The 24,098-nt window shown below is 50.5% G+C and overlaps 1 protein-coding gene across 7 annotated transcripts in view; it reads left to right on the forward strand.

Moving 5' to 3' along the window:
* The first annotated feature begins 990 nt into the window (after positions 1–990).
* Positions 991–24,098, forward strand: part of KLHDC4 (kelch domain containing 4) — a 63,273-nt gene continuing 40,165 nt past the window's right edge. For 2 of the 7 annotated variants that reach the window (XM_029242711.1, XM_029242701.1), the window contains exons 1-5: positions 991–1,143; positions 4,922–5,013; positions 7,674–7,752; positions 8,327–8,425; positions 13,851–13,987. In XM_029242711.1, coding sequence (XP_029098544.1) covers positions 1,045–1,143; positions 4,922–5,013; positions 7,674–7,752; positions 8,327–8,425; positions 13,851–13,987 — 506 coding nt within the window. In that variant the 5' untranslated portion in view covers positions 991–1,044. Of the gene's footprint in view, positions 1,144–2,138; positions 2,307–3,101; positions 3,169–4,921; positions 5,014–7,673; positions 7,753–8,326; positions 8,426–13,850; positions 13,993–20,794; positions 21,063–24,098 lie in introns of those variants that run through there. The other 5 variants (XM_029242738.1, XM_029242716.1, XM_029242726.1 and 2 more) reach the window with 5 other exon arrangements.

A 24,098-nucleotide genomic window follows, 5' to 3' on the forward strand; every position in this document is an offset into this window, starting at 1 on the left:
GGTCCCAGGTCTCAGCCTGTCTCAATTTCTTTAAGGCTGAGCCTTGTGGCAGTTCACCCACAAAGTAGGAAAGGAGATTATTTCCTGATTTATGCTTTCCCTTTGCCAAATGTTTGCTTGTCCTTAATTTGTCCTGTTTCCTTGATCACAAGCCCAAATATGACATCTTCTAAGCAATGCGAAGCGTTTTCACTCTGCTCTGTCCAAACCATAGCATTCCACGTTCTACCTGTGGTTTTTCCCATTTACTAAGTCGTTTGAGTCAAATGCTAGCGGGCGGTTTGGCTTCCCAGACTTGGAACACTGACTGCTCTTGGAGGGGGTGTCATCAGCCCTGCTCGATCATGGAGAAACAAGTCGCCTCACACAGGACACTTAAGGAGTCACCTAGAAGGCGGACTGGCAGGGCTGTTTTTCTTGCTGAGCACAGTACCCTCAGCCCCTAACAATATCTGGTGCTCAGGGTCTGCGAATCTTTTAAGGGCATAAGCGTTTCTGTGGGGAACGAAGGCACAGCAATCATTTGACTCGTACAAGGGTTCGCGCTGACAAAACGCGGCTCATTTACCAAGTCACCCAACTGGGTCACTGTGCAATGTGCATGCACTAAGCAATATGCGTAAACACGGCAGAAACTGAAGCCAATCTTCAGGCCCGGGCCCGGTGGCGGCGGAAACAGCAGGCATCGAGTCCCCGGGAGGAGGTCTCCGAGCTGAGGGCGGACGGCACGGGGACGGAGACGGGGCCCCACTGCTTCCAGGCGGACGCCACCCAGAGCCCGAGGCCCTCAAACCCGTCTCCAAAGGCGGAGCACAGACAACCAGTAAAACATCCATCCCCGGGGCGAGGCCCGCCCGCCCCGCCCGTTCCGCCCGTTCCGCCCGTTCCGCCCGTTCCGCCCGTTCCGCCCACTCTCTCGGAAGCGCGCGGTGGGGGCGGACCGGAAGTGACGCGCTTTCTGCGCGCCGCCTAGCACGTATTTTTTGCGCGCTGCGCGCCGCTCGAGACTTGCAGGCGTCTCGGCATCTCCTCTGACCCGGCGCGATGGGCAAGAAGGGCAAGAAAGAGAAGAAGGGCCGCGGGGCGGAGAAGACAGCCGCCAAGATGGAGAAGAAGGTGTCCAAGCGCTCGCAGAAGGAGGAGGTGAGCGGGGCCGGAAGGCGGGCTGGCCTCCTTCGTCCCGGGTCTCGTGCGTAGCCGGGCCCCCTGTGCTGGGCGCTGGGAGGGGCCGGGCTGAGCGGGCGCGCCTCTGCAAGCCTCAGCCCTCGATTTTAAAAGAGGGTACGTGATCCTCACGGCAGCCCTGAGCAGTGAGCGTCAGTGGAATAAGTAAGTGGAACTGTGGGGCGTTCCAAAACAGTTCTCTGTGTCTCTCTCCGTCTCTGTCTCTCTTTCTCCCTCCCTCCCCCTCTTACTCTCTCCCCCTCTTTCTCTCTATCTTTAGAAGTGTGTACACATGGATCAGTGCTGAGCTTAGAGGAGCGCTCTCTGCTCTTAATTGACTGTTGTTCACGCGCTCCCTAACCCGGGGCGGTTTATAGTGGTTAATGAGTGTTTGCTGCGTGCCAGGCATTGTGCTCTCTGGGCTTTAATTCTTACAACCAATTTAGTTAGGTAGCTTTGGCGTCCCCATCTGACAGGAAGTCAGAAGGTAACAGGTTACACGCAGCTCAGGGTCACACAGCTGTGAGGTGGCTTGGAGCTGGAATTTGATCGGGTGTCCCTGATCCAGAGCTCTTAACCACATACCCTTGTCCCTTTTCTTCCTAAGGCATTCGTGTCTCCATTTCCTCATCTGTCAAATAATGGGGTTGAGCTTTTTCTCTCCCTGTCTCCTATTATTTTTTGGCAGGGGGACTAAGCGAGTGGTCTTGGGGGACAACTTGGAGTTCTGCCCAGTGCAGAACTCATGTCTCAGATACCTGGTTGACACCTGCAAGTGGCTGTCGCGCAGATTCCTCCCCTTCTACACTGTCCTATTGAAGCTCCATCTCTTCACCCTGCTGGGGAGACCTACATCACCTGGGCTCACTCCCCTCCAGCCACACAACTCTGTGCTGTGTCTCAGATATGCCACCTTCTTTCTGCACCTCAACCCCAAATACATTCTTCTACACTGGCTCCTTTTCATCTTTCAGCTTGTTGTCACCTTGGAGAGGCTTTCCCAGACTAGGCTGCCTGTGCTACCAGACCTGCCCTGTCCCAGCCCCTCGGCCCCGTGATTGGGATGCTCAGCCACTTGAGAAGTGCTGCCTTAGAGTGGTAGGAGGGAAGCTTACCTGGCTCCTGGACCTTGTTTTAATCTGGTGAGATTTGTTCAACGTGCGGGCATGGGGAGCGGCTACTAGATTAACTGGCGAGATGTGGAGGAGGTGGGGGTTGAAGCGAGTCACCCGACAGCCACCGAACCAAAGTTGGGTCCCCTTGCCTGCACGCAGCAAAGCCAACCTACAGACCCTGGGTTGTGGTGAGGGAAACTGCGGGGTTTATTGCAGGTGCCCAGTAAGGAGTCCAGGCAGCTGGTGCCCAAAAGACCCGACCTCCCCGAAGGCTTTTAAGGAAGGTTTTTAAAGACAGGGTCAGGGAGGGGGTGCTGTGGGCTGTGTGATCAGCTTGTGGACATTCTTCTTGTTGGTTGGTGGTGAGGTCATCGGGAGTCAACATCATTAACCTGTTTCCAGCCCGTCTGGGGTCTGCGTTCCAGTGGGCAGCATGTAGTTAACTTCTTCCACCTGGTGAGGGTTTCCATGTCTGCGAAACAGCTCCCAGGACATGGCACAGAGTATCAAATGCAGCTGTTGAGGAGGGACTAAAGGTCCTTGACTTTAAGATCAAACTATTATTATTTTGTCCTCCTTGACTCTTTTTCTTCTCTCTGCATTTTCTCCCTTCTCTGATTAAATTTATTCTTTGGAACTCGGGAAGGCCTAGGAGGCTAAAGTTTCTCTACAGACAAGAGGCAGGCAGAGGACATGTTGGGGGGGGGGCGGGGGCGGAGGGGTGCGGTTTCTTGTTCCCGGAAGGCTTCATAGGGTCCTGCTCAGTTACACGACGGCAGAGCCTGTGCTCCTAACTAAGGGGTCGACGAGGCCTGCTCCCAACCAGAGACACCGTGCTCGTGCCTGCCCTCGCGTGACGGGGTTTGATGCTTCCTGCCGGCCTAGCCAGGTGGGTGTCAGTGCCACTCGCCCCAGGACTGATACAGCAGCTCTCCCTCCAGGCCTGCCGCTGCTCGTCGCAGCCACGCCTTCCTCCCACCTTGTTCCCGTCTTCCCTTCTCCCTTTAAGGAAGACAATTTCCCGGGTGAGTGACAGTGGACTGGGAGCTCTGAGCTTACTGAGGCCCCAGCAGTCACTTCTCCACGCACGTCTTCCTGTAAGGGTGCAGCGGTTCAGTAACTTATCTTGAGTACCTAATTACACGTAGGAGTAGCAGGATGACGGGTGTTTTTGTGGACTCCCGCGAAGGTGAAAATTGGTAGAGCCAGTTGGGTCCTAACTTGTCAATACCTAGAAAAGTGGAAGCTACAACCTAGCAGTTACCCACCTAAAGGTTTACTTTGGAAAAATTACCCCCAGCTACACAAAGACAGGTACTAGAACGGCCGAGGTAGTATTTCTTGTAAAAAAGAAAATTTTGGAGTTGACCCAGATGTTCAGCAGCAGCTGGATGGTGCAGAAGCCATGTAGCTCTGCCACCATGACGACGAACGGGTTCAGGGCATCAGACCTTTCTTTCAGCAGTGTTAAGCAGAAAAGCAAGTTGCAAGGGAATGTTCAGTACGATAACATTTACATGGAATTGAAAAACCTAAAACAATAACGTACGTAGTTTAGGGATACATAACGTGTAGTAAAAGTATAGAGAGATGGTGTGAGAGTAACGAGCCCTCCGTTCCAGAGAGTGGCTGCCTTCGGGAAGGTGAAGGGGGTACACACGGTGGGGGCGGGGTTGTGGGTGGCTGTTCAGGCCCAGGGGGTGTGATGCTCTGAGGAAAGGAGCTGAGAGGAAGCCAGTGCGGCTGGGAGAGTGAGGAGGTGGGGTGGGACGTGAGGCAGGCGAGGGAGGGAGAAGGGTCTGGAAGACCTGCTTTCAGGCCCTGCAGAATGTGGAGCCTGGGAAGGAGAGCCGGGGTAGTGTGGGGTGGGGTGGGATGGGATGGGAGGAAGAATGTGGGGGACAGATGCCAGGTGTCAGCATGAGCAAGGTGCTGGGCTGAGCATTGAAGAGAAGGATGGTAGACTTTCCCGTGACAGACATCATGCATCACTGCGGGGTGGGCGGGACTACTGTAAATGCAGGGACTGAGGGCGGGAAGACTGAGTGCCAGTGCTACCCAGCTGTGCACGGAAATGGGCGCCTTAACGTCTAAATTGGTTTCTGCGGTCCTTCTGCGAAGGTGGAGGCCTTCGTACACGGATTGGCTGCAGCTGAGAGATGTCGGGCCCCCACCGCGCAGGCGCCGTTCTAAGCAGACTGACATGTCTGGTTCATTTGGAGCTTATGTTTTATGTTGGTGGGAGGGAGGTGGCAACAAAATAAATAAGTGAGCAAGAAAACATCAGACCCTGCTCTGCAGACAGCAAAGCAGGCTGGTGCGGTAGCCCAGGCCTGGGTTTCCAGGGGTGGCTGAAGGTGTTGGCGTGAAGTTGGGTGGGCTTGTCTGAGAGGAAGGCCTTGGGGGGTGGGGTGAGAGTTTGGAAGGAGGTGATGCACATGCCGTGCGCGGGAAGGTCAGGCCCTGAGCATTTGCACGTGTGTCAGGTTCTGTGTGTTTGAAATGGGAGAAACAAGTTGTAATTCACCGATGTGACTGGACCCCGGTCAGGTCAGAGGGGCTGGGGAAAGCTGACCCAGGCATCTGGCCCCGTGATAGGGTTTAAGAAAAGGTCTCACGTGTGGTGGCTTGTCTGTCTATAGGAGGACCTCGAAGCCCTCATAGCCCACTTCCAGGCTCTCGATGCCAGAAAGACTCGGATCGTGGAGACACCCTGCTCCCCACCTTCTCCAAGGTAAGCAGCACGGACTCTCCAGTGTAGCTTCTGACCTGAAGTTTTCTGGTATAGATTGGAAAAGTGCTTGAAGTAGGCACCGTGTTTTTGTAAGTAACCAGGCACTTGGGACATTTTCATCATGAAAACCCGCCAGATCAGCTCCCACAAAACATTTTTTTCACTTCCACTTAGGAAGAATGGGAGTGAGGCAACGCAGCTTCGTTGTCGTGTAGAAACACAGTAATGAGCTCTCCTGGCACAGCTGCTCTGCCGGTCAGGGAGGTTGTGTGGGCTTGGTTGCTCGCCACCTGGTGACAGTCTGTGGGCAGTCCGTGAGCTTCTCCTTGCTTCTTAGGTTTCTAAAGGCCCATCACGGTGCGAAACTTAAAATCGTGATAGCTTTTTGCTGTGTTCGTTCATAATGCTTTCAAATTCTCGTGTGAAAAGTGTGACCATTAAGCGTAAACTGTTAGCCATTTTAGGTGGGTTTGTAGTTTATGTGAGGAGCTCCAGCATCTTTTGTAGGATTTGAGACCCTGTGGAAGGAGCAGGCTGTGGGGTTTCTTTTGTTTTTTAAAAAAAATAATTAATTAATTAATTTTAGGCTGCATTGGGTCTTTGTTGCTATGCGCGGGCTTTTTCTAGTTGCAGAGAGTGGAGGCTACTCTTCATTGCGGTGTGCAGTCCTCTCATTAAGGTGGCTTCTTTTGTTGCCGAACACAGGCTCTAGGCACGTGGGCTCCAGTAGTTGTGGCTCGCGGGCTCAGTAGTTGTGGCTCGCGGGCTCTAGAGTGCAGGCTGAGTAGTTGTGGCGCACGGGTTTAGTTGCTCTGTAGCATGTGGGATCTTCCCGGACCAGGTCTCAAACCTGTGTCCCCTGCATTGGCAGGTGGATTCTTAACAACTGCACTACCAGGGAAGCCCCAGGCTGTGGTTTTCACTGGCTTCTTGCTCCTTTCTTCTTGTCCCCTTGGCTCCGGAATGTCAGTTCTCTAATTTGATCACGGATTCAGGCTCAATAGTTCTTACACTTGCTCCTGGCAGAGCAGAGGCCGGACACGGAGTACATCAAGCTAGGAGCCCAGGGAGGCTGAGTGACCCTGATAAGGAGATGCCGTGTCCTTTGGAGAAGGGGAAATGCCTTAACTGCACGAGCATCCGGGGCTGTCTTGATCAGTTGAGAAATGATTTGCTTTGTTTCCCTCAGGCCTGAGTGGACGCCTTGGTCTAGCACGTCAGGAAGGGAGGTGGTAAGAGTGCCCCCTCTGCTTCAGTGGGTGCAGGGCATGGCCCCGAATCCCACGACTTCGCCCCCGGCGTGGGATCATTACCTGTTCAGGGTTGGGAGCAGTGTGCTTACCCCTGAGCAGACACAAGCGACTGTGCAGCTCCCAAAGTTGCAGATCCTTCTTATTCTTTGGCTCTTAAATTCCGTTAGGAATCTTCTATTATTTTCTTTGTGTTTATCATGTTATCGTTGAGGCCAAGCATAAGAGTCACACGTGGTCGGTGGACGTTTTCATCTGAATTGTTGAAGCGGGTAAGTCCTTGAGACCTTTGAGGCTTTATCTGTACAGCACCCCTGAGGGAATTCACTTTGAATGTGGGTTCATTTTTTTGGATGACATTTTTCCTAAAGTATGCTGCCCAAAAAGGCCAGGTGTAATGTCACAATGTGATGTGAGACATTGGCAGTTCCATGGGTCAGCTGGGAAGCCTCCTGGCAGAAGGGAGCAGTTGGAGCTGAAATCTACTGGGATGCAGACGTTTCGGTGGTAACCTTAGTACCTTCTCACCTCCACGTCTCTATCGCATTACGGGGAAAAACCCAAGAAAACTACCAAGTTTAAGTGTGTGCGTCCCCACGTCTTGGCTCAGAGGTAGTTTAATGGGGACATGAGGATGAGGTGCTTGGTTGTACCAGAGCCCAGGGTGCACTTTCTTGACTTGAGGGTTTGGCTACAGCGTTTCTCAGCCTATAGAACGTCTCTGTCTACATTAAATCCCCAGGAGAAAACGTTTTCAGATTTCCCAGACTTCCTTGACCTTGAAACCCTTTTCCCTTTGAGAAGCGTCCTGTGGGATTAACGTGGTGGAGGGCACCTTGGGGAATGCCGCTCTAAGGGTTTCTGCAAGAAGGGTATTTTCCCTCTCAGTCACCATACCCTTCATTACTTCCTGCTGCAATGGTCAGGACCTCCTTAAAATTCCCTTATGGCTATTCCCTTGTCCTCTTGTGTGAAGTAAGTAGAAAAGTATTTGCATTTTCTAGATGGAAGGGATCTGGGTTGTATATTGAAATGCTTCAGTACTGGACCTCTTAGAACAGTTTAGATTGTGATTTAAGAGGATAGACCTTTGAAACAGGACAGTTCTGGAAAATGGCACATGAATAGGAGCCCCTGGACTTCCCACTGCTGCTGATTTTCAGCCAAACGCTGTGTGAGTAGCCCCTGCCCTCGTAGGAGACTGAGCCGGGGTGTTAGTGTCTTGACGGTGAGGCTGCTTTTAAGGGCGGTGCCTCAGCTTCTGTCCTCAGCGCCAGGCTCCTCTTTCACAGAAGTTTAGGACAGGCACGTCCCTGGTGGTGAAGCCCTCTGATGGAAAGGAGAGCGGCTCTCAGTTTGGGCGTCACGTGGTTTGATTTTGTGTTGAGCTGCTGCTTGTGTCTCTTGCAGGTTAAATGCCTCACTCTGTGCTCATCCTGAAAAAGAAGAATTAATCCTTTTCGGAGGTGAATATTTCAATGGCCAAAAAGTTACGTATATATTTTCTTTTTTCCCTCCAAGTTTTCATGGGTCTCATTTAGAGGAAACTTCATTTTAAGCTGATATCAGATATTCATGGTCCTTGAGCTCCCCTCTTGTGTGTCTACATGTCAGGACTGGCCTGGGCCATGGTCCTTGACAAGCCACCAGGGTCCTTTAGGGACCTTTAGGGTCATGTCTCTTACCGCCTGCGTGAGGTGGGCCAGTACCCTGCTGTTCTTCCTCATGATGGGTTTCCAAAGGTGTTTGAATAGGGAAAGTGCTGATCAATTGCAGAGCAATTGATAAATTGTAAAACCTGTAATTTTTATTTTTGAGCAGACCAGAAAGCCCTGGGTTTCAGAGCTATAGATGAAACAGTTCCAAAATCCTGAGTTCGCCTTCCCTGCGTGGCGGTCCAGAGATGGTCTTTGTCATTGTGTCATCACCCTGAAGGGTCCGGGGACCAGCCTTAGAAAACACGTTTCCTGAGGAGAGCTAGTGATTGAGATCCTACCTTCCACTTGCTGTCGCTTGTGTGGAAGCACCATTCGTGACGCTAAAGTACCTCTTCCTTTCTGCAGACTTTTTTATATAATGAACTCTACATCTACAACATCAGGAAGGACGCCTGGACTAAAGTCGAAATCCCCAACCCACCTCCGAGGCGTTGTGCTCACCAGGTACGTGTCCGTATGGCCATCAGCCTCCCCTCCTCTCTCGCTGGGGCTCTGGCTCAGGATTCCATGACAGACCTTTAGAGCTGGTAATGGCGGGCAGCCTGGTATGGAAACGCTGGACCTTGCCCCTGGTCCTCACTCTGCCGCCTCCAACTTGGCCTTGTTTCTGAGCTGCTTCACCCTTAGCCTTCACCTGTGAGGCTGGAGGTGAACTCTTGCTCCTGCAGGTGGTGTGAAGCCAGGTAAAAATACCGACGTGGTGCCTGGCGTGGAGCAGTCAGAAAAAGGCTCTTGTATTTGAGTGAGAGAGGCTCCCACAGGCCCAAGATCTGGTGACCAGAGAGATGAAAACAAGAAGACAGAACGGAAGGTGTCAGTGGTTACAGAAAGTAGCTACTGCAGAGTGAAGTGAGTCGTGCCCAGGGACGCTGAGGGAGCAGCGCCAGGTCGGCATGCTTTCAGCTCGTTTCCACTCACCCCAGCGAGCTCCTTCAGAGCCGATGACTTACCAGGGAAGGAGTCCTGGTTTCATGGTTCCACATTCGTACGCTCCACGAGGACAGGCATTGGTCTTTCTTGTCCATTATTGTACCCGGGACAGTGTTGGGGCTCAAAAGATAATCTGAAAGAGTGATACCTCTCCAGTGTCAGCCTGCTGCGGCACGACTGAAACATCCCTCCACAGTGTGTGGTTCTCTTTTTTCTAATCCTGTGCTCAGAATAGCCTCCCGATTGAAATGGGGTCTGTGAGGGGGAGCTGACTGCCTGAACTGCATAGGCGTCTCGTGCATAGCCGGGCTTGCAGGCATTTGGACTGGTTCATCTTCTGGAAGAGAGGCATGCACTGCTTTCTGATTTAAAAACTATGCCTTAGTAAGACTAATAAATGGATCTTGATAAGTTCTAGTCCCTTCGCCGGAGCCCTCTCCAGTTCTGAGAATGCATCCACCCCAGGCCTCCAGGCCAAGCACTTAGTCCTGTCCTGTCCCATCCCGGCCCATCCGGCGGGGAGCGCTCCCCGCTCAACGCCTCTCCAGTTCCTGGGCCCCAGGAACGCAGGCTGAGGGGCTTCTTTGGTGTTCGTTTTCTTATCCGTTTTCATCAGTCGTTAACTCTGTCCTTGAAGTCTTAGTGTCATTGAGACTTTTGACAAAAAGTCTGAGGTTTTTAATTAAGTTACTTTGGCAGGCTCCGGTTTGTGTGTGCATCCTGTGAGTACTTCATGAGTCTGAGGCTTATTATCCCTGTAGATAAGGTTGGCTTGCTGTTTACTCTGTGAATTTCACACCAAATCAGGGCTGTGGGAAACAGATAATTGCTTATAAAGTCTTTTGCCTAAAGGTCATTACAGTTCAAATTCCACTACGTTAAATTCTGAGACATAAAAATTTCCTCACGGGACTTCCCTGGTGGTCCAGTGGTTAAGACTCCGTGCTCCCAACACAGGGGGCCCGGGTTTGATCCCTGGTTAGGGAACTAGATGCCACGTGCTGCAACTGAGACCCGGTGCAGCCAAATAAATAGATAAATAGATATTAAAAAAGTTTTCTCCTCATGATGGACTAGGTTATGAATGTGATGATAGAAGCCATGTTCTTTATCTTGAATCAGTTAGGGGCAAAATGAGTAGAAAGAGAAAGCTTATACGTGGACCCTTCGTTCTGTCTTTTCTCTAGATTTTTGGGGGGTTATTTTATTTTATTCATTCATTCGTTCATTTAGCTGTGCTGTGTGGCTTGTGGGATTTTAGTTCCCCAACCAGGGATCGAACCCGTGCTCCCTGCATTGGGAGCGTGGAGTCTTAACCCGGGACTTCCCTGGTGGTCCAGTGGTTAAGTTATTTTAGTGTGTAATTTGAGAGTTCAGTGGCCTTTTCTGAAATGAATACAGCCAGTGAGAGAAGGGAAAGGGTCACGAGGCCCACTGAAGGTGTGCCTGACGACGACCTGTCAGGCCTCACCTGTCAGGCTTTGGCAGGTGCTCCCCTCCTGGCACCCTCCCTTGGGGAGAATGTTCAGACGCTCCTGCCTGGACGGGCTGACGGGACTGTTGAGGATTGAGGCGTGGGGGAGTGGGAGGTGCGGGCGCAGACAGAGTTCACATTTTGTTACTTGCCTGATGGTTTGTTTCTCCCCAAGCAATGACTAACTAAACTCACTTGAAACAAAATGCATTCTCTCATACAGTAGAACAGAAGGTTCCTTATGGTTAAAAAAATGTCACCTCCGTTCTCGTCGGCCTTGGTGCAAGCATGAGCAGTAAGCCGTTTATGTAGAAGAGTTAGTGTTTACAAAATGCCTGTTCCTGCGTGAGCAGAATTGCACCGACAGTGCCCACATGAGCTGCAGGGAGTGTTTTCCTCCAGCTCAGTCACAGCTTCGTTGCCGTCCATCCGAGAAGGTGTTGCGGTCTTGTTCCTTGGGAAATTCTGAGCATCTTTAACATGCAAGGCACTCTTCTAGAGCTGGGCTACAGCGACAAAAAAGACACACTTGCCGTTCTTGGTGATGCCCCATATTTTGTGTTTCCTTTGGTCCTGATGGCCTGGCACGTTTTTAGGACTTGGCTTTCACAAAGCTGACGTATGTGGCTGATGTCAGAATCCATTCACAGAGTCTGTATGTTGTTTGGACTCCATTGTGCCTTTTTTTAGAGAGTTGTGAAGTTAAGGTTTTCTAGACATGATTTTATTCCGGTTAAGACAACAATACAGAAACCCAAACACCTGGGAAGCATACAGCCTCGTGGGACAAGTAGCAAAGTAGATGCTGGCTAGGACAGCCCTGCCTTGTATGGGGAGCAGTGCCGTCCTACTTTGGTCTCTGGGCAGTGCTTTGCCTCTGTTAGATCCAGGGAATGTTGGTTGTTTACATGTTTGTTTATTATGTTCATGTTTTCTCCTAAGTCTTTGGACATATTTATAACTTTTCAAGTCCTTGTCTGCTGATTCTCTCATCTGTATCATTTCTGGTCTCTTTGTGTTGACCAACCTTGTTGATGTGGGTCACATTTTTCTGCTGGAACTGTGTGGTTAGATGATAGACTTTGTGGATGCAAAAGCGGATCTTAGGGAAGCCTGGGCAAGCCCCAAAGCTGAGATACATCCCTGAGCACTAGGGCGGTTCTTGTCTTTTCAGATTCTCACGTCTTCGCATTCACAGCATTCCCCTGGGGTCTTCATACTCCTCCTCTGTCAGCTTGTCCTTGTTGAGGTGCCTTCTGCAGTTTCAGCCTGGCCCACAAGGAGACAGCGTCCTCAGTCTGTGTCACGCTAGTAAAGTGGGTGGTGTTTGGGACGCCCAGGCCCCTCCTGCCATGAGCGTGGCGCCGTTCAGCAGAGGGCAGCTGGAGGGCCGGCCGTCTCGCTTGTTTTCATTCATCAACAGATGGTGAGTCTCGTCCTGGTGGGTGGCGCAGCCTCGTGCCCATCACCATGAGACTCTGGAGGCTCCCTCGAAGAATGGTAGCTCTATGGCGTGGCCTCGCTGGGGTCTCTAGTGAACGCCCTGGGTATTCAGTGGCACCTGTCACTCTGCTTGGAACTTGTCTGTCTCCGAGCCCCCTGTGAGCTCAGGTCGTTTTCAAGTTTTCAGCCTCACAGTGATGGTGCCCACCGTGTGCCCGGCCTCGGGTGGTCTCAGTCTGCACACGTGCAGCTTAGTGTTTATGGGCTCCCGGGGAACCCAGCCAGACTTCAGGGTGCTTGGCCCTGCAAATTCCAGCTGCCTCAGCATCCTGGAGCTCTGGCTTCTGTTTCCTCAGCTCAGCAGGACCACGAGGCTGTGAAACTGCCTGTGGGGTCAGACGGCTGACCTTGCCCCTTTACCGTGTCTCAGGATCACGGTCCTGCACGTCGTGCTGTCTGGCTGTCGTGCTTCATGGGTTTTGTCCAGTTTCCTCCTTGTTTACAGTGGGAGGGCTGGCATGGTGCTGATTGCTGAGCCTGGGCAGAAGTGGAAGTTATATGCCTGTCCCTATAGTTTGCATCTTCTCTTGAGTAGTATGTTAGCTCTTTCTTGGTGTTTATGGTCTTTGAGGAGGAGGTTAATACAGAGCCTTCAGATCACTGGCCATCAATCCACCTTCGTGTCGTCCCCAGAGTTCTGCCTGTGATGGGACGTGGGAGACACACTCTGGTCACAGTCTTTTTTCTTGCCTGGAGTTTGACTTCATTTTTTAAGAATGACTCTGAAAACTGATTATGTAAGTAATAAATATTCATTGTGAAAAAAAAATGAAGATAATGAAAGCAGAGTAAGTCCATTGTCCATTCTTCCAGAACTCCTAATTTATATTTTCTGCATCTTTTCTCTGCACCTGTGATTCATATTTCTATGCATTTCATATTAGTTGGACTGTACACGTACATACGTGTGTATACGTGTGTGTGCACGTATGTGCGCGTGTGTGTGTATGTATATATACATATATTCTCCCTGTACTGTTCTTCCCAGTTAATGCATTATTTGTGGTGTTACCCTGGGACATTCAGTAGCTTCTATAATATGATATTTCAAAACTACATTGTATCGAGTAGCGTGAAAGTACTACCTAAACTTCATTAAGCTCAAAAAAACGTGTTAGGTTTGGGCCTGAGCTAATCCTCACGTCTGGTTTAAAGATTTGAAGTGGTCAGTTTCTTTCTTTATAATTACTGGGGTTTTAGAGTCCTAGGAAGCTGGCTTGTCTCGATAGGTCAGTCCTGAGAGGATGCACAAGACTGAGTGAAAATGGTGGTGGTGGGGGGCACATCACCCTAAGTGTGTCACCAGGACCCTCCAGTTAGTCCAGGACAGGAGCAGCATCGGTGATGGAGCCGCAGTTCTGCAGCGTTAAGCTTAATTAAGCGAAGGACCGCACTGCAGTGCAAGCCCCAGGGTGCTCGGAGGGTGCCCGGGGCGGGCCTTCTGGGAACCACCATCTGACCGCCCACTGTGTGCTTGCCCGTGGCGGTTTGCGAGGGCAGGAGGCATTCACACGGGCTGCTTTGGAGCACCTGGCGTCTAGCTGCCCCCGACCCAGTTCCCCTGCCCCGGCCACACTGTGCCTGCTGCCGTTGGCACTGCATGTGAGCCCCTGGCCAGACGGCCCCTCGACGGGTTCCCGTCCTGCACCCCCTTGGTGTGAAGGACAGGCCCAGTTGCCTCCTTCGCTGTCTGGGCCCAGGGCTGGTGACTCTCAGGGCGGGCTGGCCCACCAATGGCTTGTGTGGCTCTGTCAGCCCAGGCGGCCCCGCCTGGTTCCCACGTGGCCTGTGAGTCCTGGGCCTTCAGCAGAACCACAGAGGGGCAGGATATGAGAAGGACCTGACGGGGCAGGCATTTGAAGACGAGGTCAGGGCTTGGCACCGGGTGTTCTGGGGGAGGGGCTCCGGTTTTCCCCGAGAGCTGTATGGCTGTGCCCTGACCTGTCACCATTCTCTCAACAGGCTGTGATGGTGCCCCAGGGCGGCGGACAGCTGTGGATCTTTGGCGGGGAGTTTGCCTCTCCCGATGGAGAGCACTTCTACCACTACAGGGACCTCTGGGTCCTGCATTTGGCCACCAGGACGTGGGAGCAAGTCAGGTAAGGTGAGGAGCGTGACCCCTGGGCCCGCCCCTGCCCCGTGCCGGCGTCTGGGGTTCACGGTGACGGGGTCGGCTCTTGTGGGATAATTCCAGCCCTCTGAGGAGCGCGGTTGCCCCGCCTGGGAGACCAGTCTGGCTGGTGACCAAAGTGAGGGAGGAGCTTCCCCTTCGCGGAGCGGCCCGGTCCGGTGCTGGCTGCCTGACATCTGGCTTCATGGAAGGCATTGCCAGGGTCTCTGGGACCAGCGCCACATCCGGGTTCGTTTTCCTGGTCCTCCCTCCCCTCGTCAGCGTCAACAGTGGTCATGTTTTCCTGCAGTTCTCCTGTCCGTTTATCGCCCCAGAGGCAGCTCTGGGTTTCATCTTGCTGCCCGTGGAGTGCCGTGTCACTGAGAGGAAGTATCCGGCTAGGTCTGCTTGACGTAGGAATAGTGGAGCGTATAAGAGGAAGGACAGGGAAGCCTTTATGTCACTGTTGAATAAAGCAGGCTCGGCCATCGTTGGTGCTCGATTCCTGCTTCTGTCGGTGACATTGACGTGTGGTTGTCACGTTCACCCCTGCAGTCTCCGTGGCCAGAGCCACACACCTGACTCTGTAGAGAGACGGACGGTGTGTCTGCGTATAAATTATGTACAAGAAGAAGCCTAGTAGCGTGACAGACTGAAAGTCGAGTCAGTGGCTTTGCCCTCGTGGAGCGCATGCGTGGCTCTGGGGCACCAGCTCTGTATTGTTAAAGCGGCCGCCAGGCTCCCCGCCTCAGCGGAGTGGAATTCGGGGGGGTACAGTGCTGCTGTCAGGTCCCGGGACTTGCATCCGAGGGAGGTCTCTGGAGGGTGTGCTCCGTGGTCCCCTGAGGGGCCTTTTAGGAGCCCGTGAACACCCGGCTGTCGGCCTGCTCAGATCGGCTTCCAGCCTGGAGTGTTAGACTAACCGTGTGAAGAGTTGACCGTGAGAGTGATTGGAAGGTGCTCAGAGATTCCCAAGCTCGCTAAGCTGCCGGGGAAGCTCTGGAGAGCAGTCCTAGTAAAGTTGGACCCAGGGTGAGCCTTGGTGTGCTCTCCCGAGCGCCGCCTGCATCTTCTTGTCTTACTTGCTTTGGGAAAGGCATGGCAACTAAGAACTTTTCATATTAAAAATTGATTTCATTGTGTATATGTTGAGACCTAGTCATTTTCATTTTCCCCGTAATTTAAAGAGTGTTCAGGCCCAGAGCATGTACCCTTTTTTGTCTTTCTTGCTTTGCTTCAGTTATTCTTTTCAAAATCCAGTTGTTATGTCTTTGTTCACTTCTGGCGAATTGGTTCTTGATGTTTTCGTTGCATTTTTGTCAGCTTTGGTAGCTTTTGCCTGTAGCGTATGGGTGAGGGACGGTGAACGGCCCCGTGGGGCCTGCAGCACCCGTGGGGCCTGGTGTTGATGGTGGTGGCATGTTGTGGGCTGTCCCGCAGTGCCCTGCCGGGCTGTGCTGTGGCGCGTGCTTTCTCGTGGCCTCCAGACCTTTCCGCTTCTGTGACAGGTATTGCAGGTGTTGGCTCCAGGGAAGCAGGGAGGCCCTAGTGCTGTGCAGTCAGTGCCCTTTGCAGAGCTCGCCGGGCCTGCTGTCCCGAGCCCCGCCTCACTGCGCGTCGTGAGCTGCGTCCCGGCGTCGTCGGCCTGGTTGCGCCTGCTCGGCATGCGAGGCCTCTGTCCTAAGTCAGAAGTCGTTCCTGATGAGCAGGTCTCTCATTACTTTTTTGCTGATTGTAATTAAAGTGGGAGAATTCCTAAAGGTATACTGGGGAACCTGCGAAATGCTAATGTGAAGGGGCAGAGACAGAACTGAGCTGCCTTTCTCGGCACCCCTGTTCTAGCCTGGATAGAGTGGTGTGGCAGGGAAAGGGTTAGGCGCTTTATTTTTTGTCTTTTTTGTCCACAGCATCTTTTTTTTGAGCCTACCTTCTGGGCCGTCATCTCTGGTTCTCGGTGGGGAGATGGGCAGCCGGGCAGAGCTGCGCTGAGCTGTTCTCTTCTGTGGCCAGGGTGCGGCGGTGCATTTCACCAGAGCCCGTGGTCCCTGCGGGGCTGAAAGTTGGGGCACGGAGGTCTGCCCCTGGCTTCCCCTCTTACCGTGTTTGCCGGGAGATTTTAGACGGCCAGCTCAGCTTCTGTGCTTCTGCTGCTTCGCGTGCCTGCGGTCCCCGGGTGCGTGGTGTTCGAGGCTGCCTCTGTTTTTAAGGCCCCTGGTGGGATGCAAGAAATCGGCAGCTGTGTGTGAGAGATACTGTGGGGTGACGACCTCCGTTCCCCTTTGCCGTCGTGGGCGCTGGGCTCGGTGCCTGGGCATGCGCGCAGCCACACCCCTTCCCCTGCCCTGCCCCAGCGTGTTCTGTGAGACCAGCGAGGAAGGTGCGCCCTGTGTGGCCCGTTCCTTGCTGTTACAGTGTCTGCAGCCACTGTGTGTAAGGAGCAAGCACGTCTCAGGGAAGGTTCCCTGAGTGAGTCACACACCGGAAGCCACAAGAGGGTGACTGTCTGACCATGGGAAATGTTAAGGTTTTTGTATCAGGAATGATGCCACCAGGAAAGTGTGGGAGTGGTGACAGGTTTACAGCGTGAAGCGAGCTCATGTTCAGAATAGAGACTTTGTGTAGAGTAGTGAGCAGCAAGCGGCTGGACGTGAGAAGGCAGCACGAGTGGCTCACACGGAAGGCCGGACTGTCAGGCGGCGAGGGCTGGGCAAGCAGGGGTCCCTCCCGCTGGCTGAAGTGTCGCCCGCAGCACCTGTGGTTCCAGCGTCCTGTTGCTTGCGCCTGCCCCTCGACCCCATGTGCACTGTTAGGAGTATACCCTAAAGAAATGTTCCCTCTCATGTTGTACAAAAAAGCTTGTGCAGAAACCTAAGATACAGAGCAGCACGTGCCTGAGTGTGTGTGCATGCACGTGTGCCTGCAGACTGGGCCAGAGAGCCGGTGCAGGCACACATGCGTGCACACACGCAGTCCAGAAGGGTCTGGATGTTTCCGGGTTTTCTTCTGATTCCTTGATCTTCTCTTCCCACCTGTTCTAGTATTGCTCCATTTTAATCGCTATAGCTCTGTGGTTTATTTGGATAGCAGGAAGGTTTTTCTCATTTACTTAAAACATTTCTTTGTCATGCACTCATTTTTTTTTAATTTTTATATTTTTTTAATATTTGGTCGCATTGGGTCTTCGTTGCTGCCTGTGGGCTTTCTCTAGTTGTGGCGAGCGGGGGCTACTCTTCGTTGGGGTGCGTGGGCTTCTCATTGCGGTGGCTTCTCTTGTTGTGGGGCACGGGCTCTAGGTGCGCGGGCTTCAGTAGTTGTGGTGTGCAGCCTCAGTCGTTGTGGCTCGTGGGCTCAGTAGTTGCAGCTCACGGGCTCTAGAGCGCAGGCTCAGTAGTTGTGCATGGGCTTAGTTGCTCCACGGCATGTGGGATCTTCCTGGACCAGGGCTGGAACCTGAGTCCCCTGCATTTGCAGGTGGGTTCTTAACCACTGTGCCACCAGGGAAGCCCCACTCATTTTTTTTCATAAGAGCTTCAGAATGCTCAAGTTCTGTTTTATAAACGTTCCAGTGGGATTTCGATTGGATCGCAGTTTGTCGATTTCACCTAGGGAGAATTGACATCTGTCTAATCCTTAGCCTTCCCAGTCGGGAACATTTCACTTCTCTCCTCATAGGAGTCTCAGTTAGGTTTATTTTTTATCCTCCAGAAACATTTAAACCGGCCCAGAGGTAGAGTTTCAAAGTCAGAGGGCATGTGTTCCTGGAGCCTTGTCCCCGGGTCTGACTTTCTCCCCAGGCACTGGTGGGCACAGCTGTCTGCAGCGCACAGGTGTTTTGTCTGGGGCAGTTCTTACTTGTTCTCAGGGACCACCCTCGCTTCACAGTGTAGCACATACTTAGTCCGCGGGGTGGCTGCCCTGTCTGCACTTTGGAGGGGGTGTCTTAAAGAACTTCCAAGGTTTCACAGCAAGAGCCGGTGGTGGAGTGGCTGGGAGACTTGTCAGCCTGGGGAGATGGCTCAGAGCTGAGAGGATACCTCTCTGGGTGATTCTTGGGCTTCCTTGCACCGATTAGCACCTAGGGAGCTCTGAAAATGCATGTTCCTGTCCTCGTCCCCCTAAACATCAAGTCTGATTCAGAGCCGCTTTAAGATGGGGCTCAGGAATCTGCATTTGACAGTAACCCCTTCCCACCCCCCTTAGGGACCTTGATCCAGGCGGCCCTGGATCACAGCTGGAGGCCTCGCCTACTGGCGCATCTCATGCATATTTTGAGCACTGTTCACTAATGTGAAAACGTCGGCTGCCTTTTCAGAAGTAAGAGAACTCATGTAAAATGCCTCTTAGATCCTTAACAATGAAAAACGGTGTGGGTATTGCTTTTGTAATTTACTACTTATTCCACAATGAAAGCTCGCCCCACTGTTGTTTGGCAGGGCTGTGCATGCTTAATTGACGAGGCCCGGTGTAGCAGCGGAAGCAGGCCGACTAATTACTGAAGTTGGTCTATCGATCCTGGGGGCTGGGTTACAGCACGTGGGGTTTTGCCTTGGAGCTGCCGCCACTGGGAACTGGGCTTGGTTATTAATAGGCAGACACAATGGCTGCTGTCTCCTCTGTAATTTTTTCTTACTGACCTAAAAGAAAAGGGAAGGCGCTTCAGCCAAAATGAAGGCTGATATTGCTATTTCTGGGGAAGATCACTGAGTCTGGGGGAATCCACACGGTGTGAGCTCAAATCATGCGAAAAGTGCAGGAAGAGGTCACTGTGAACCGAATTTATTCAGTCTCCAGGACTTGGCCCGGCACTCTGCATTCTTTTTGCCATGCTGCACGGCTTGCGGGATCTTAGCTCCCTGGCCAGGTTTTGAACCCTCACCCTTGGCAGTGAGAGCACCGAGTCCTAACCAGGGAATTCTGTGCATTCATTTTTTAGGAAACATTCTTCACTCCCGTGGGGGTAGTTTTACGTTTGGGGAGACTGAGACCAAGAAAAGGTTACATAACAGTAAAGGCCGGCAGAGGCAGAGTTAAATCAGCATGTGGTATATGTAGTCCCTTTGTGGGCTTTTAAGCAGGTTTTTCTCGTGGGAGGGCAGGGTGATTGATTCCCAGGCATCCGCTTTGTCTTTCAATTTTGCCCTTCTCGGGTTTCATCTGTAGCACTGTTTACAACGAGCAGACCCTTAGGAGTCTGTATTGTCTTCCTTTATGCACATTCTCCATTCTTGCAACATTTAATTGACATCATAACAGTTTGAAAATGAGAGGAAAGGTCGTAGTGTTACTAACGTGAAGAAGACCAGAGCTTAAATGTCAGCACAGCCTCCTGGTTTACATTGGACGAGTGTGACCAACTTTAACAGATGTTTTGAGATTCCCTGCAGTGTCTGTCTTCGGTGGGACGTGCCTGCACAACTGACCTGATTTAAAAAAAACAACAAAAAAAAGGCCTGATTTGGTAACACAGATTCTGTCTACTAATCGAGTTTTTATTTTTATACCATACACAGCCTCTCCCCCTGTTCCCCGCTGCATCTCCTCCAGGAGGTCGGGGAGGAGAGTGGGCTGTGTTTAGGTGTATGTGCACCCGTGTGAGTCTGAGGGCAGTTCGACACCAAAGGCAGGACTCAGCATTTGCCTGCCTGCTCAGTCTCTCACAGCGCAGACTCTGCTATGGTAGGGTTATTATATATAAACACTCCCCAAATGGTTTCGTTACTAATAGTAATAGTTAAGGTAGAAGGGCACAGTTTGATAGGCTGCCTGGATTCTAGAGACTGCTACTAGTTATTCTGTGCAATGTGAGTAAATACTAAGTCCCAAATTTGTTGTTTAGTGGTACTTGGAAAAGTGGCGCTGAATTCTGAAGGTGCCCTGTTTGATGAAGGGAGAGATGCTCTTGCCTGCGTTGCCTGCTCTCCACGTCGGAACCATTCTTGGAGGAGGACCCTTTCCTTTTCTGAGGATGGGCCACTAGACTAAGTTCCCCGTCAGGTCGGCCTGTGTGGCCTTGAATCTCTGGGTTGGTGAGAGAAATTTTTCCTTTGCTCAGTAAATATCTCGGGAACAGCATGGTACTATGGTGTATCTTTTGTAAGGTGTAAGCTTTCAGATAACTCAGGGAAGCATTTGCATACTGAGTGCTTAACACTCTGTTTGTACCCGAAGCCCATGGAGCTATTAGACGCGTGTGCGTCTTCTGTAAATGTCACCACAGCAGCTGGCTGGAAGGGGCCTGGGTGATGCTGAGTGGCAGTGTGCCCTGCCGCAGCGCTGCTCTGCACGCAGCTCAGATGCGCTGGAAGCACTCACTCCCACGACAGTACACATGTATTTTTGCGCTGCTTATAGAGCTGGCTGAGTAGGACATGTTAATTTTTTAAGACTCCATATTTAGGAGTGACGGCAGTTGAAAAGTGCCTGTTGGAGATTCAAATATAAACAGGCTTTTTTGGGTAGCTTTATTTTCTAAAGGGGTATATGGAGTCTTTTTATAGAAAACATTTCCCTTTTTGGTTACAAAACACAGTGGTACTTGGCTGCTGCCACAGAAAGTTAATTGAGTCCTTAATGCCTGGCTCACCAAAGGACAGAACACCCATGAGATTTGTGGCCAGAGGCTGCAGGAGGCCCTAACCTGGCCATCTCGGCTCTGGGGAGTCATCTAGAGATCACTTGGCTCGCTGGTGCTGTTTCCATAGGTCACTGGGCCATTCCATTCACGGTTACTGGAGTAACATTGGGAGCGTTTTGGGCTCTCCTGTGTACCTTTTTTTGAAGTAGAATTGGAAGCAAACCTATTAGTTTTTGAAAGAAAACCTGTTTCCCAGGTTGTACTTGTAAAGTACCGTAACAGACAGTTTCTCAGAAGGGGGGTTTGTTGCTTGCCCGGCACGGTGGTGGTCTTCTCATTCACCTTCTCTGTTGTGCAGCTGTACACTGTGGCTTGTCTCCTCGGCACCCAGTCTCGGGACATGGAAAAGTCGTGCCAGCCGCTTCAGCCTGTGGAGTGGGGCCAGCTCCGAGGAGAGTGCTGCTCTCACCGTGCAGAGTGCACAGGCAGGGTCAGTGCCCAGTGACGGCGTGAACCTGTGGTGGTGATGTCGTGGCGTGGTGCAGACCCTCCTGAACCTTGTCCGTCTGGGATTTTTATCATGAATTTGGAAAAGAAAACATGCTTACTAGATTTGTGGGTGATAAACAGCTAGGAAAGGACTTCCCGGTGGCACAGTGGTTAAGAATCCACCTGCCAATGCAGGGGACGCGGGTTCGATCCCTGGTCTGGGAAGATCCCACATGCTGTGGAGCAACTAAGCCCGTGCACCACAGCTACTGAAGCCCGTGCGCCCAGAGCCCGTGCTCTGCAACAAGAGAAGCCCCGCAATGAGAAGCACGTGTCCCTCAAGGAAGAGTAGCCCCCGCTCACCGCAACTAGAGAAAGCCTGCGCGCAGCAATGAAGACCCAAGGCAGCCAAAAAAATTTTTTAAATAAATAATAAATAAATTTAAAAAAATACAAAACTAGGAAGAAAAGCAAATAAATTGGTTGGCAGTTCAGCATCCAAAATTCTCTTTGTGGACCAAATCTAGCAAGATGAAATTGAAGTGGGATAAGTTTTCCTTGTAGGTTGCATATAAATGTAGCATTTAAAGAAGCTGCCCTTGCTAGTAGAAGAGAAGTATTTAGTAAGTTGAAACGCCGGTAGTCATCTACATGTGGTGAGGCGACTCCAAGGCTGATGCTTAAAGATGAGATTGGCAGGATGTAGTCTTCAGGAATAGGAACTGGTGATTTTTGGTTGACTTTCCATGGGTGAGTACCGTGGTTGGTTTGAATGACACATTAAAAGGGAAGTTAATAAGCTGAGGGCATTAGGGGAGAGAGACTAGGATGTTCAAGCATTTCAAGAAAGGTGAGAAGAATGGAATTTTTTCTAGGTTGGAATAAGGGAAGATCCTGGAGGTCCTCATAGCAGTGTGTGATGAAATGTTCATCTGAGATTTGCTAGTGGGGAGACGCTGGGTTGGGCAGCTCAAGCTTCTCTTTCATTTTGAGAGTCTTTGTGTTGTATTTATTTTAGGGCACCTGGTTTGGGGGAAAGCTTTGTGGAAATAAATGGAGAATAATGCCTTGTAGAGAGAAGTCCTGGACTGGGCAGCTCAGGTTGTAACCATCTTTTGCAGCCTTGACGTCATGGTTGGATTGTGTAGGTGGGAGAGCGAGATTGAGATAGCACCAGCGCAAAACAGGGTGGGCAGAGGTACGTGGTGAGGGTGCCCAGGTGACCACACGTCAGCTCTTTTCACATCAGGTTGTTTCCTTACTGTTGAGTTTTAAGAGTTGTTTGTGTATTTTGGATAATAGTCCTTTATCAGATGTGTTTTTTGCAAATATTTTCTCCCAGACTGTGACTTTTAATTCTCTTGACACTGTCTTCTGCAGAGCAGAAGTTTTACATTTATAGGTCCAGCTTATCTATCAGTTACTTTACATGTAGGCCTGTGGTCCATTTTGAGTATTTTTTGCCAAAGGTCTGTGTTCAGGTTCATTCTTCTGCATGTGGATGTTCAGTTGTTGCGACGCCATTTGTTGAAGAGACTGTCTTAGCTCCATTGTATTGCCTTTGCTCTTTTGTCAGAGATCAGTTGACTGTATTTATGGAACTCTGTTTCTGGGTTGTCTATTCTCTTCCATTGATCTCCCTGTTTACTCGTTCACCAACACCACACTGTCATGATTACTGTAGCTTTATAGTAAGTCTTGAAGTCAGGTAACGTCAGTCCTCCAACTTTGTTCTTCTCCTTCAAGATCGTGTTGACTATTCTGTGTCTTTTGGCTTTCCATATAAACTTTAGAATTCGTGTGTTGATATCCATGAAATAATTTACTGGGATTTTGATTGGGACTGTTGAATCTATAGATCAAGTTGGGAAGTACTGACACCTTGACAATACTGAGTCTTCTTATCCATGAACGCGGAATGTCCCTCCATTTACTTAGTTCTTTGGTTTTCTTCATCAGAATTTTGCAGTTTTCCCCATATAGATTTTATGTATATTTTGTTAGGTTTGTACCTAAGTATTTCATGTTGTAGTGCTAATGTAAACAATACTGCTTTTAATTTCAAATTTCACTTGTTCGTTGCTGGTTTATAGGAAAGCAATTGACTTTAGCATATTAACTTTGTTGCCTAGAACCTTGCTATAAATGCTTACTAGTTCCAGAAGTTTTCCTGTCAGTTCTTAAGTATTTTCCACATAGATGATCATGTCATTTGTGAACAAAGAGAGTTTTTATGTTTCTTCCCAACGTGTATACATTTTATTTCCATTTCTTGCCGTATTGTGTTAGCAAGAACTTTTCAGTACGAAGTTGAAAAGGAGTGGTGAGAGAGAATATCCTTACCATGTACCTGCTGTTAGTGGGAAAGCCTCAAGTTTCTCATCATTAAGTATGACTTTAGCTGTAGTTTTTTTGGTAGATCTTTATCAAGTTGGAAAAGTTCCCCTTTATTCCAAGTTTACTGAGAGTTTTTATCATGAATGGATATTAGATTTTGTCAAATGCTTTTTTTCAACTGTTGATATGATCATGTGATGTTTCATTTTTAGTCTGTCAAATGTGATGGCTTATATTGATTTTCAAACCTTGAACCAGCCCTGCTTACCCGGGATAAATTCCACGTGGTCATAGTGTATACTTCTTTTTATATTTTGTGGATTCAGTTTGCTAATATTTTGTCGAGGATTTTTGCATTTATGTTCACAAGAGATATTGGCCTATAGTTTTCTTATAATGTCTTTGTCTGGTTTCGTCCTTGGGGTAATGCTGGATAGAGGCTAGAAGCTCTCCTCAGAGAGATTGTAGAGGATTGGTATAATTTCTTCCTTAAATGTTTGGTAGATTTCACCAGTGAACCCTTCTGGGTCTTGTGGCTTTCTGTTTTGGAAGGTTATTAATTATTGATTACTTTTACTTAATAGACATAGGTCTATTCAGATTGTTTATTTCTTGTGTGGGTTTTGACAATTGTTTGAAGGAAGTCCATTTCATACAGGCTGTCAAATTTGTGGGCATAGAATTGTTCACAGTATTCCTT

This window comes from Monodon monoceros, unplaced genomic scaffold (genome assembly GCF_005190385.1).
Source record: "Monodon monoceros isolate NGI ecotype Baffin Bay Population unplaced genomic scaffold, NGI_Narwhal_1 Super_Scaffold_10, whole genome shotgun sequence".
Taxonomy (NCBI): Eukaryota; Metazoa; Chordata; class Mammalia; order Artiodactyla; family Monodontidae; genus Monodon; species Monodon monoceros.